This window comes from Lolium perenne, chromosome 6 (genome assembly GCF_019359855.2).
Source record: "Lolium perenne isolate Kyuss_39 chromosome 6, Kyuss_2.0, whole genome shotgun sequence".
In the NCBI taxonomy this organism is placed as follows: Eukaryota; Viridiplantae; Streptophyta; class Magnoliopsida; order Poales; family Poaceae; genus Lolium; species Lolium perenne.
In genome coordinates, this window is record NC_067249.2 from 92,819,957 (window position 1) to 92,833,871 (window position 13,915).

The 13,915-nt window shown below is 41.8% G+C and overlaps 1 protein-coding gene across 3 annotated transcripts; it reads right to left on the reverse strand.

The window, feature by feature from the left end:
• Positions 1-756: 756 nt before the first annotated feature.
• On the reverse strand, positions 757-13,646 carry LOC127344903 (uridine kinase-like protein 3). 3 transcript variants are annotated; one of them, XM_051371256.1, is made up of 16 exons: positions 13,397-13,643; positions 12,984-13,155; positions 12,780-12,874; positions 11,654-11,723; positions 11,437-11,552; positions 10,923-11,019; positions 10,362-10,441; positions 9,659-9,853; positions 9,425-9,508; positions 9,285-9,345; positions 5,044-5,104; positions 4,623-4,716; positions 4,471-4,543; positions 1,579-1,661; positions 1,078-1,268; positions 757-943 (listed from the first exon to the last, which is right to left on the reverse strand). In XM_051371256.1, exons 2-16 carry the CDS (start codon positions 13,144-13,146, stop codon positions 934-936), a joined length of 1,473 nt encoding a protein of 490 aa, XP_051227216.1. In that variant the 5' UTR covers positions 13,147-13,155; positions 13,397-13,643; the 3' UTR covers positions 757-933. The 3 variants fall into 3 exon arrangements, with proteins under 3 accessions (XP_051227216.1, XP_051227217.1, XP_071678008.1); XM_051371257.1 differs by having other exon boundaries at positions 12,984-13,158; XM_071821907.1 differs by lacking the exons at positions 757-943; positions 1,078-1,268; positions 1,579-1,661 and adding an exon at positions 1,766-4,263 and having other exon boundaries at positions 13,397-13,646.
• Between the last annotated feature and the right edge of the window lie 269 nt (positions 13,647-13,915).

Here is a 13,915-nt window from a genome sequence, read left to right on the forward strand (position 1 = left end):
AAGCATTGTCCCCTGGCTGTTAGAACTTTCCGTGTAAAGCTACTCGGGCCCCAATGGTCCCCCAGATATTAATCTCAGAACCATCCTCCACTTTCCAAATATGGTCTCTTTTGAAAGTATGGAGACCTGCAATGATACTCTGCCATGTGAACGATGAACCTTTCTTAGGGCCTGCCTTCATAGTATTCCCATCTGGGTAGTACTTTGCTTTCAGAATTTGGGCACATAAAGAATCTGGTCTATTTATCAACCGCCACACCTGTTTTGATAACATAGCCAGGTTAAAAGCATGAAGATCACGGAAGCCCATGCCCCCCATGTCCTTAGGTATACACATTTTCCACCAAAAAAACCAGTTGATTCTCTTCTGAAACCTGACATGGCATCATTTATCTCCTTGCATAAGCCTTTTGGTATTTTGAAAACACCCATAGCAAAAACTGAGATTGATTGTATAATTGCTTTCAAGAGGATCTCCTTTTCTCCCATGAACAAAAATTTCTCTTTCCAACCTTTGAGTCTTTCAAAGCCAAAACTTGATACAAGTACAAGACACTCTACAAAACTAACAGCTAGATTGCTGGTAGTTGCTTTCGCTTATCTTTACACTTGTTTTTCAGCATTTAGCTTTAGCGTTGCTTATTGAGCGTCAGAGCCTGCTGCTCCATGTAGCCATTGTATAGCAGTTTCTCTTCTATAAAGCAAAGATGCTTCTAGAAAATCCAAGAAAATTCGGGAGTACTTTACTCGCACACAAAAAAAAGGATTTGCTCCAATTATGCTGTGAGACATGTTCTGTTTGTAAAGTTCCATGGTACATTTTTCTGACAAGGAATACATCAATATGTGGGATCTGAGAGTTTACAAGGTAAATTCGCAGGAGAAAAATGGTGATGATGCCACAGCCAAGGCTTGGTGTGTCTGGGCAAACGTTCACAAAAGCCTGCACGGTATTGAAAGCGAGAGGCGATCAACTTCTTTTCTAGGGTTAACTTCTTGCAAGACTGGCTAAGTGCTAAAGTAGAATAGGTTGGATAGAAGAGCCCATTAGGTCTCTATAGAAATACAACAGCTTACCTCACGCGATTTTTGTCATCGCAGAAGAATGGTGTCGATGACTCATAATCATCTGTTCCAAAGTACCTGTCTCCAAACTCACCCATCCCAGGGACGACGCGGAAATCGTCATTTAGACCAAACTCAATTTCTGATGTCACAATCTTGAGTCTCGGAAATTTCTTGCTGACTACGTGTACCCCTTGGGGAGCCTGGAACAATAGCAAAAAGTTTTAGTGAATAGTTAATTGGTTTTCAACTACCTGCAGACCACATGCTAACTGTAGAGGTACACCAACTCAATATGACAGTCACGAACAACAATGGTGAGAAATACTTAAGTGACTAGATTCACGTTAGAGATTCGAAATGGACGAAATACAATTAGAACATAGCAAGATCAGAATAAGTTCTGGTGAACCATGATCCTATAACAACAAAATGAGAGTCTTATTATAGAGGCACAAAAATCTACATGAAAAATTCAAAGATGGCAAATACCCAACACTCCAGAAGACTTACTGATATAAGATTAAGGAAGATAATATTTGCTTCCTGGACACCCTTCTTCAAGAGCAGGGATATAGCTTGAACAGCTGAATTTCCTGAAGATGATGATGAAATGGAAGGATATGATAATGTGAGATGAATATCCAACAGTTCAAAAGGAGTGCCTTCTGGAAAAACATTTTCTTTAATATATAAAAAAGAATCTCAAACACACGCCTAAGCATGTATCTTAGTATATTAGAAGAAAACCGTCCAGAAGACGGGAGCATACAGGAATGTAGCAAGGCTACCAAAAGAAAACAGAAGGTTCAAAAAGGAAAGAAAGAAAGAGGAAGAAAAACAGAGAACCTAAAACTGAAGCTGCACATGACCGACTTTGCCGGCCAACTCTCTCACAGTAGGCAGCATCGGGAGGCCTCACTGCGTGTGTAAGGGCAGTTGGCGCAGAGCCTTAGCACCAGCAAGTAACCAGAGTTTGGCCTCTTCAAGAATTGAGAGCACAAGTTCTCGACAATTAGGGGTAGCTTCTCTGAAAACTATATCACTGCGAGCTTTCCAGTCTCCATAGGGTCAGGATGATGACTAATCTGGCTCCTTTTTGAACTGCAGGTTGAGCATTGGATGCTGCTGTTTCAAACCATGAGGTGAACTCCTCGTCAGTCCTTTGCAAGTAGCCTTGCAGGCTTAGTTGTCCAAGGGCGGCATGCCAAATCTACTGTGCAAACGAGCATTGAGTGAGCAGATGGGCAATGGTTTCAGACTCCGGCGCATGTGCCATCGTTGACGAGGCCGTGACGCATTCTAAGCTGGGCAGTCTAGCACCGATCAAGGGTGGCAAACCAAACAAAGATTTTGCATTTGAGCGGGGCCCAAAATTTCCAAATTGCAATGTGATATGGCGACGTAGGTGATCCTTCAAAGAGTGCAGAGTAAGCAGATTTGGATGTGTAGTCACCTGAAGGGGAGAGGCTCCAGGTTATCACATCTTCATAATTTTGGTCTAGCTGCTGTGCCTCGACGATTTCAGCCAGGTGCAGGAATTAGTTGATCCCAGCAATAGAAAGGGTAACAGAAATGTCTCGGATCCAACTGTTTCCAAGCAGAGCAGGCGCTTCCTCATCTATATCGCTTGCTTCGCCCCGAACATTCTTTGCTTTATGGTTCGGGGTCTCACAGCTGCAAAGAATCAGACGCGAGCTCGGCGATGCTCTGACCGGCGATCCATTTGTCAGTCCAGAAGAAGATCTTGGTGCCATTTCCCAGGACTACTTTGGTTGCTGCGTGCACGAGAGCAGGAATGCGCCGATTGACTTTCACAGGGAAATCAGCCCAGGGTTTGGAGGAGTCGACACGACCGCCAGGACCATCTGGCATGCAAGGCCCAGCTCATGTGTTTCAGGTCAAGGACGCTGAGGCCCAGACCATGCCACTGTGCAGTTTCCACCATTATCATCGCGACCATCTGCCCAGAAAAAGGATCGTAGACATTTGATAATTGCCTCTTTGATAGCCTTGGGCATGTCAGTGGCTAGCATGGTGTGTATTGGGGTAGCAGCAAGGACAGACTTGACTAAAACCAGTTTGTCACCCTTGGAGAGGAAGCCAGCTCGCCGACCTGAGAGCTGATTATGCAACTTGCCGGTCAATGGCTGCAAGTCGTCAGCTTTGAGTCGCCAGATGGACAAGGGAACGCCTAGGTATGGGATTGGGAAGTCCTTTATTGGGCAGTGCAGGCATTGGGTGATAAGGTCACGATCTTGGTCGCTGCATCTGATCGGCGTGGCAGAGCTATTCAGAATGTTGGTGTGCAAACCTGTCGTTTCACCGAAGAGCCGCAGCAATTCACGAATGGTCTCACAATCTTGCTGAGCTGGCTTCAGAAAAACAACCGTGTCGTCAGCATAGAGAGGTGCGACATGCTCCTTTGGAGCCCTGGAGATTGGTGAGCAGACCAAGACATGCTGCAATGTCGACAAGACGATGGAAGACTTCCATGACCAGAACAAATAGCATTGGAGCAATGGGGTCACCTTGTGTGACGCCACAATGGTGGTAGTCTGGTAGATCTCATCACCTGGCCTGCTGTTGACAAGAACCATAGTGGATTCAGAATATAGCGGGAGGCAGACAAGGTTGATCCAAGCGTGCCCAAAGCCAAGGTATTGCATCAGCTCAAAGAGAAAAGGCCAGGATACCGTGTCGAAAGCGCGTGCAATGTCAAGTTTCAGGAGAACAGTTGGCGAATTGGCGGCATGGAAAGCAGCCAGCTGCTGAACCATCATAAAGTTGTCATGGATTGCACGCCCCTTGATGAAGATAGACTGGTTAGGAGATATCAGGGTTGGCAACAGAGGAGCGAGTCTGAGCGACATGGTTTTGGCAACAGGGTTGGCAATGCTATGGACCAAGCTGATTGGTCTAAAATCAAGGACAGTGTTTGCGTCTTGTTTCTTAGGTAGGAGGGTGACAAGGGCTTTGTTCAACTTGGAAAATCCATGTGTGCGACCAAGGTGAATTGTTTTGAAGACCGAAATTATGTCATCCTTGATCGTAGCCCACCAGGCTTTGTAGAAGGTCCCTGGATCCTTGCCTCGATCGAACACGAATCACATCATTGTGGTGGAGCTGACTCAGTAAGTCAATATTTTAAATCTTGAAAGACCCAGTAAGTCAATATGAGTACATACACGGTGTACACTGCACGGGCAAACTACATTGAGAACACGGTATATGTATATGAATTGGTAATGGGGATATCGATGGGTCATAAACACGAACTTGTAGAACAGCTACATTAGCTTATTGGTACAATGTTTTTACGCCAACAAAAGAGATGAGAGAGATTATAATCACATTTGCATGAAAGTACAGGAGTGCATAAAAATGTAAGAATCAATAACAGACCTGTTCCCAGTATGGGATCTAACAACAGAACATGTCTGTTTGCAATATCTTTCGGCAAATTGTGATAGATGAGCTGCAACGAAAATGAAGAGCTTAGTAGTTAAACTAACCCTAACGCCTACTGCAAAATTAGAAAGTGGATGAAACCATACCTGTTGCCCATTATCTCCCTCCCTATGAATAAGAATCTTCCCGATCTTTATACCTTTACAGCATGCCCGCAGTGCATTCTCCATACTTTCGCCACTGGAAAACAATTGAATCAAATCATTAATATGACTATTCACTTATATTCAAGGAAGTATTATTAATTTGAAGTGTTCACTAGTTACTAGACAACCATTATATCTATAGGAAGGTTGCCCACATAGCAAAGCTAAAGGAGACTTAAACAAAAATCCCAGCACTTTCTGGTGTGGAGCACATGTAAACTACTATTGTGGCACCTGTAGGATCTCCCAAATCTCAAGCATACAAGCAATGCTACTACAGGCATACACCATAGCATGGCACAAAGGAATTCAACCAATCAGAATCTCAAAAGTCCAAGATCAAATATTTTGGAGTTCTTACCTCCTTATCACTGAGATACCACACAACCTTTTAGAGAACTCCACACCAGTGTAAACTGATCCTGCAAGCATAAGTAAGGACAAATTCTAAATTACTGGCACGAGAAGAAGTGCATATAACTACGGTGAAAAGGCTTATTACAATGAATAGAACTATGGTGGTAGATAAATTGCTGCCCCTACCAGGGCAAACAATGACTCTGGTTGTTTGCAACAACCATGCAGTTGTTTCCCTATCATAGTAAACCATGGAACTTTAAGCAAGCAAACAAGCAATCCGAAATAAATATAGGAAATTATTAGTGAAAAATCTTGAATCGTTTGCAGGTTAAATAAAAACTCAACACTGACCTAGTTACCTAGTTTATAGGATAATATTATGTGCATTAGATCATTGTTATTCTCAGGTCGTAATATAGTGGGTTTCATCAAATAAAAACTCGAAGGGCTAAGCTTGCCCCGGTAGTTTTTTTCCCTTTAGCCCACCGAAGCCCACATCCAAGTCCTGTATACCCTTGTATCGGTATACTTGGTAGAGGTAGGTATACTCCACGTACCCACCTCCCTCGGCCACGTTGGTGTTTGAGTCGTCGTTGTTGCCAGCTAGTCCAACGGCACGGATCGATTCCACTCTGGGTGCTCTTCGCGATCCTCGGTGATCATGCCACCGCTCCAGATCGGCCACAATCGATCTGATCCACGTCGCCCGCTTGGTCTCTTCCTCGTTAGGGTTTTCATACCCGATCGTCGATGGCTTCGGTGGCCAAGTAGCAGCTCCACATGCGGCCATGATCCAATCCCCTTCGCTAGCTCGGCCTGCTCAACGTGCCCCTTTTAGCCGCTCACGGTCGCTGGCGGCAGTTCTTTGCACGATCTGATCATCGTCGCATGTGATGGTTCTTTCGGGCGGTCGTTTGTACAAGGTGGTGCGGCACGGCGTTACCCTTGATTATTGATCATCCGGGCCATCTAACATGCCTTATCCGTGAAGTCTTAAGGTAGTGTTCGAGATGCTAGACTCTAGGTCCAGATGGATTGAGCAAGATAACAGATTTGCGGACAATGATGACTCCAGTTGGAAGCATGGGGATAGGTCAGTCTGTGAATATGTACCTCCCAAGGACGGTCCTTTCGGTGGGAACAAAGCCGACGATGATAACGTGAGCCAGGTTATGATGTTGAATTTTCTTTATGACAACCAACAATATTGCAATTCATATATAGTTGTTTTTAAATCATGTAGATGGCCTTCGGTGTTGATAATGCGCAGAGCGATCCTAACGAATCGGACACGGAAGACATTAGTGAGGTATGTAGAGTTCAATTTTTATATGACAAGCAATGAATGCAATGATGAAATGATAATTAAATATGGCTTTGTATTTAATTGTTCTGCCAATAGTCGGCCATAATGTGTATGACTCTTAGGTGAATCAGACATGGACACCGCTCATGCTGAAGATGCACCAGATTTGGGGAATCGTACTCAGTAAACAAGAGTGAGCTATGTCTCTGATTCTTTTTGTATGACAAGCAATGAAATTATAGTTTACATGGCCTTGTTTTGAATGTGTAGGTGACATTATATGCTCAGAATGAGAATATAAGGTGGAATCTGGCAATGATATTGGGCATCCTGAAGATAAGCAGGATACATACGGGAAGAAAAAAAATGACATTTGTTTCTGAAGCAGCTAATTTCGTTTTCTACAACAACTATGCTAAAGATCATGGCTTCATCGTTAGAAATGAGAGGGTGAAGCGTGGCAAAGTCTTTCAGGAGAAGTACGTTTGAGCCAGTTCGTCCCTTACAGAGAAGGGAAACGTCAAAACATGTTTTTGACCTAGGCTTAGAGATAAGTCTCACTGCAACTGCAAAGCGCATCTGACCGTGAGCGTGATAGATCCCGTGGGGTTTGGTTTATTGGATGTTTTGACGACTATCATTGTCATATCTTAGCTAGACCGGACGAAGTCCCATTTCTTTGGTCTCATGGAAAGATCAAAGATATTCAGCGAGCTTAGATCTTAGCAATGGGAGCCGCAAAGATTAGAAAACACATGATTATGGATACCTTCATCACTATGTAGGATTTACGAGGCGGGATATGTATAACCTATGCCTGCTGCATTATGGAGAGTGGGAAGGACAATGACTTCTTTTTTAAGTACCAAGTTGATGATAAAGGCCGTCTGAAAAGGATGTTCTGGAGTGATTCTCGGTCACGTCAAGACTATGGTGAGGTGGTGCCGTGGTGGTGTTTGACAACACATACAAGATGAATCCGTATGTTATGTCATTCATTTTTTTCTGTCAGTCTTAACAATCACCTTAGGACTACGGTATTTGGGTGTCATCATATCAGACGATACCGAAGGTACATATGTTTTGCTGCTAATAACATTCCTAAGAGCAATGGGTCGGCAGAAGCCAAATGCTATAATCATGTATGTGGACGCTGCGATAGTCAGAACTAGTCGCAAAGTCTTTACAGATGTGCGGCACCATATACGTCCATGGCACATTGAAAATAATATGCAGAAACACTAAGTCACAAATCATTGAGCAAGTTCCGGTCTCTTTTATATTACACCACCTCGTAGGCCCCCTTTGAGGAGAGTGGCAAGCGTTTGTTAGAAAATGTCAATCTAATAAAACCAAAACTTGGCTGAAGAGGCACTTACTCTTTGTCGAAAAAAAAACCCAGTGCCAGTACTAACTCCAAGGAAATTGAGCTAGCTAGTTCCCACGCCTTCACTCTGGCAAACTTCTATATCTTACAACAAAAACCTCGATTTCCTTGGAGTTAGTAACTGGCACCGATAAAGTCGGTGAAGCTGTGCAGTCATCTCGCACCTCGTTCTCAGGAAGACAGGCAATGGCATTCTCGTAGTGCACACTCATATCAGCTAAGGTCATTTCTCTGTCAAGGTGAAGATGAAGGCACGAGTTCAAACTTTCACTCCTCTAGTTAGTTCGCATACCAAGCAAAAATCCATGAGAAATATGGGGCGGATCATAGTCTCTTCTTATACATCATCTTCAGCCAAGTTTTGGTTTTATCATACTGCCATTTTCTAACAAACGCGCGTCATCTTTCCTCAAAGGTGGCATACGAGTTGGTGTAATATAAAAGAGACCAGAGCTTCTAATGGCTTGTGACTTAGGTGTTTCTGCATATTTTTTCAACGTGCCATGAACATATATGGTGCCCGCATCCGTGATTATAGCCTTTGGCTTCTGCCGACATATTGCTCTCAGAATTGTTTTTAACAGTCAAATATATTTACCTTCGGTCTCATCTCATGCGACGACACGCCGAAACACCATAGTCTTATGGTGATTATTCAGAGTTGGGGTAGCACCGATTGCACAGAAGCTTGTCCAACATCGTCTAAGATGGTTTTGGTATATTCAGCGCAGTGCTTAGTGGACGGCTAAAGCGTGCTGATAATATCAAGAGAGGACGGGGTAGATCACACTTGACATGGGAGGAGTCCGTAAAGAGAGATCTGAAGGACTGGAGTATCACCAAAGAACTAGCCATGGAAAGAGCCGCGTGGAAGCTTGCTATCCATGTGCCAGAATCATGAGTTGGTTACGAGATCTTATGGGTTTCACCTCTAGCCTACCCTAACTTGTTTGGGAATAAAGGCTTTGTTGTTGTTGTTGTTGTTGTTGTTATTCAGACTTGGTACTTAAAAACAAGTCAGGGACTTCTTCCCACTCTCCCTAATGCCGATGGTTGTGACAACATCACCATTTGAAAACAGCTTCTTCTCCGTACAGTACAGGTTGTACATATCCCGCACCGTAAATACTACATCACCGTTACCAAACGAATTTTAGAACGAAACATATACTTCCAACTGACCATCTGTATGCTTAGAATTTTAACTTCATGACTCAGACAAGCAGATGCATGTGCACAGTACTAAATGCACGATGAAGAAAGAAGAAATACAGAAGCATTGTACAGCCGATATTATACAGATAAAGCAGGATAAGGTGCCATATTGAAGTACATACAGGATGTTTATGATTGGGAACACTAGAAGATGAGATAATGTAAAATCTAACTTGAATTTGACTGGAAAAAATATTAGGACGTGATACTATATCCAATCATGCATTAACTTAACACAAATAACAGCAGGTGAAATCCCCAATGCATTTAAATATGTAACTGATATTAGAGATTCAATCCAGGAGAACATAAGCAGATGAGATATACTACTTACCAGTCGGAGTTATGACCTGCTTTTCTTGGAAAGGAAGATGACCAAGACCATGCTCAACAACCTATTTTCAACAGGGAAGTTCAAGCCACCACAGGAAACCATATTTACAAAAAAAACGTCAAATACAGGTGCATACTGACCAATCGAATCAACCGATCAGCATAAAATATAAAATCATGTGTTGTTGTGGCAGCATCTCGTATTATTGTGTGCATGCCTCGTATCTGAAAGAAAGCAGCATATATCAATAAATACTGACATGATAAAAATAAAAAATAAATTGTAGACTATGTTCAAATTACTATGTGACATTAAACAATATGCAATTAACATTTACAAAAAAATATAAAAATAATTATGTTTACATTAGATACCTGATAAGTAGTTTGGATGACATACAAATTGGGGTGTATTTTGCATAGATCGTGTTGACCAAGCTTAGTGCGAATATGCTGAACGATTAGGTCAATTGCCACATTGTTATCTCCGCCTCGTGGGATGATAATATCAGCATACTTCTTCGTTGGGAGGATAAAGTCGTCAAAGGCAGGCTTAACGAATTTCGAGTACTGTTAAAAGGGAGTTACATCAATGTTAAAATTACCAACATAAACAAAAGAGGACATGTGTACATAATAAGTTGTCTTTTGGGGGGGGGGGAAAGGATGTGAATTTGAATTTCTTTGGTGATGAGAAACAAGAAACTCTACATAGGCTGAATCTTGTCAAAACTAATGGTAAAGAAATAGATAGTAGCTTGGGAGTGCTTGGAGTTTGGGGAGTTTGCTTCTGAGCTAATGTGCTCATGAGCTAATCGATCTCTCTGACATATCTGGACGTATTATGGTGCTCGCTTGTTTTGTTTGTCTTCCAAGCTATAGATGATCTCTAAGTTGTTGTAGCTGCAAGCATTTGAATGTGGAGATGTCTATGTTCGATGAGTTGTGTTATCCTATCTGTAAAAGCTGAACGTCCCCAGCAAGAATTCTTGTAACAGACATCATTGCTTTTTAATCAAAAAGCAGGGCCTTGTGCTTTTTCTCTAAAAAAGAAATAGATACTAGCTGAGGCTGTGACCTGATCTAATACAGTTTTGATATCTCTGCCCTTCTCAATGGTGTCACGACGGATCCTCCTTGTTAATCGCACATCAGCATCTGGGAAGTTAATAAGAATTAAGTTCAGTAACCAGAGATGGAACATTCTCAGAATGCAATGTATATGGTACAAAGCAACTCTTTCTAAGTCGTGGTCTACTGAGAGACAATACTAACTTCACTGTAAAGAAGGAAATTTACATGAAAAGAGGTTGGAACAATATCCCTTAAAATTCATGATTGGGGGTGGGGGGGGGAGGGGGGGCAGTGTCGAGGCCTCGTCATGGCCAGTGGGACCTTGGATTGAGGAATTGAAAGGAATGTGTTATAGATGTTTGGCTGCACCACACTAAAAAGCAGAAACTTTCTTGAACCATAAAATGTTTCTTATCTTAGATTAGATAGACCATCAAGACTAAAATAAACTTTATGCGAACAGTCAACGGCGCATCAAAATTAACAAGAGAATATCCCAAATCCGCTGTGAATTAAAAAAAAAAAAAACTTGTAACTGAAGATATCTTTCCAGGCAAAATATTACCTGTATCAACAAAGATCTTCATGTTCATCAAATCACGGACACGCGAATCATGGAAAACTAGAATTCCTACCAGAATAATAACATCTGAAGGATCAACCTGGAATTCAATAATAAAATTAGGGTTGCTCAACATAGTACCAATAATAAATTATAAATAAAGTTAGTTTTCAATACTTTGTAAGCAGTGAACTGGTATTCTTGGAGAAAATATAGCAAGATGGAATCATGAAGCAAATAACAGTGCAATGCTATAGAAAGATATTTTGGCAGCACGCACTATATTTTAGGATTATAATTTTACTTTTGCAGAAGCTATCATTAAAAGAGACATAACACTGTAAAATAACCAGCACAAAGGACAGTTATGGATTGGATTCAGGAACTTGAGGCTGTAAACCCAACTAGGAACAAGGAATCCAACAGTTAAACTTGAGGCTGTAAATCCAACTAGGGACCAGGAAACCTCCAGTTTACTAGGTGGGTGAATCATAGAGCACAAAAAGCAAAGTTGTACCTTCCTTTCGCTCGGGGCACTCTTATATGTTTTAAAGCTATAATTAGGAATATCAACAGCTTTGCCGTGTTTCAAATTTTCTATACAAGAGAGTAGCAAATCCGTATCAAACGCATCTGAAATTAGGAGAAAAGCCACAGTGTGGCGGCAGGATCAGTTTTGCATCTCTCAAGAAGCATACTAAGACATAAAATTCTAGTGAAAGCATGCACTCTACCTGGATGGTCGAAGTTATAATCATGAACATGGACCAATTCCTCATCAGATAGTCCATAATAAAAAGACTCCTGCAATATTTCAGATAGGCAGTCTTATTGCTTGTATGGTTGAAAATGGCATATGGTGACAATGTGATATTTAGCATCGAGGGGTATATTTTGTTGTCCAGCAATATGGCATGATATGCCGGTTGGTAAATATTTGAACTTGTATGTTATAAAATCAAACTAACTTTTTGTAGTTTCACACAGTACAGATCATTAAGAGCAGGTGTTCTGTATATTACAAGAAACAACGGTTATCAGATAAAAATGGATACAAATATGACTGCATGAGATCATCACAAGTAACCATGTACAAGATTTTTAAACAGGAATAATTCTCCAGATACAGCATCGATAAAGTAGCAAGCAAAGCTCAACAATGCCAGTACAAACAAGTAACAAAGGAGCAACTGGAAATATGAAAGCCTAGAGTCTTAATTAATTGATGGTCATCGCTGTCAACACAGAAGACAATACATCTCGTATTTTTCACCATGGTGCTTTGAAAAGGACAGGGACGAGAATATATAAAATTTTGCTCTTTTTTGCTCCAATAATATTTTTTGATAGACTTTGTGTGCTAGTTCCTCATTCACAGAATAATAAGATCTAAAATTTCAGCAACATACTGAATTATGGTGCCATGTGGCATACTAGTACTAGAGTAAAAAATTATAGCATAAACTTATTTTAAAATAAAACTGGTGCTCCAACGATAGCTTTGCAGCCATAATTGGTTTGATCTACACATGATTACGAACATATGAACTATATTTAATGCAGAAAATTGCTTCGTGCTACAGCAATCCTAGTCCCATCCAGTTAAACCTCTATTAACTACGAAATGCAAAGGTTTTTTTTGTAGTTGTGATGCATGACATCAGCAACAAGGTAAGAAAAAGAACTGTGATAATAATTATATATTTCATCAGAAATTCTCAATACCATAGAAACATACAAATAAAATACAAGAAGATATTAATAACATCATTTGCATTTTATAGAATGAAAAGTGGTGGTGTAAGTACCATCGGAAGGAAACTGCGATCATAAACAAAACCCAGGCTGTAAAATACGAACCTGGGTCACAACAACGACGCCACGCTGATCACGCAGCTGATCAATGATCATCTTGCATACGGTACTTTTACCTGAAGATGCACCCCCAGCAACACCTGCAATCCGGAACCAGATCAAGGTGCAGCACATTTGGAGACAAATAAGCTATGGTATATGCATAAGTCCAGATTTATCCATTTCCAGGCAGCAATCAGCACTACTGACCAATGACAAATGGCTCCTGGTGCCCATTCTCCAGGCCTGATGTGGTTGGTTGTTCTACCCCGGACAAAGAGGCTTGGAGGTTCAGCTCTTCTAAACGGAATGCTGAGTAGTGAACCCCGGCGGCGGCGGCATCAAGCACTTCGTCCACAGATTTTGATCCCATTCCACGAACCTGCTACAATCACAGGGATGTCAAAAAAAAGGGGGGGAATCTTACGGAATGGCAGCGATTGACAAACTCTCAATTAGGTGAATTGCACTAATCGAAGCCTACAACCACACACGCAGTCGGTAGAACCGAATCGTGAGGGTGACCTCTGGCGGAGGCGGATCTATACATGGTGTGCAGCAAATATTTGTGGAGGCTAGTTGGGTTGGTTTAAGTATAATCACTGGATGGCTTAAGCTCCTACCTCAAGAACCAATGTCGAAGTGGGAACGGCGATGGCGGCGACGCGCGCGAGAGGCGGATGGGTTGGTGGTGAGGCGTCGGCGGTGACGCTAAGCTACAGCACTGCGGCGGCGGCTCTAGGGTACAGCGGCGGAAGACTACGAGAGAGTTTATAGCCGCATTGAGTCGGGTTGAAACTTTGGAGATCAGAACAGAGATAGGTGAGGAGAGGAACAGGAAAAGCACGGTATGGTGGAGAGGAAAAATCGCTGTGGAAGAGATGGATTTTGACGGGGATGGAATGGAGAGCAGAAAACAATTTTTTTATTTTTCTCCTTTAGATAGACTGATTTAGAAAATGCAAAACAATTTTCAGAAAATTTGATATTTTAAACAAGGACAAAAGCTAGAGAGATGAACAGTTATCGATATGCCCATGCTTGAACTGTGAATTTTGCGGTATCCCGGTTTGAAAGGTTTTTTTTCACCTATATGTTTGAAAGAAGACACCTTAAAATGCTGGTCTTTAAAACACATATAT

Coding starts and splice junctions, on each gene's coding strand:
- LOC127344903 (XM_051371256.1), bottom strand. CDS start 13,146: ATGGGATCAAAATCTGTGGACGAAGTGCTTGATGCCGCCGCCGCCGGG. Junction 10,442..10,922: donor GAAGATCTTTGTTGATACAG/GTAATATTTTGC, acceptor TTAACTTCCCAG/ATGCTGATGTGCGATTAACA. Junction 9,854..10,361: donor TCAAAACTGTATTAGATCAG/GTCACAGCCTCA, acceptor CCCTTTTAACAG/TACTCGAAATTCGTTAAGCC.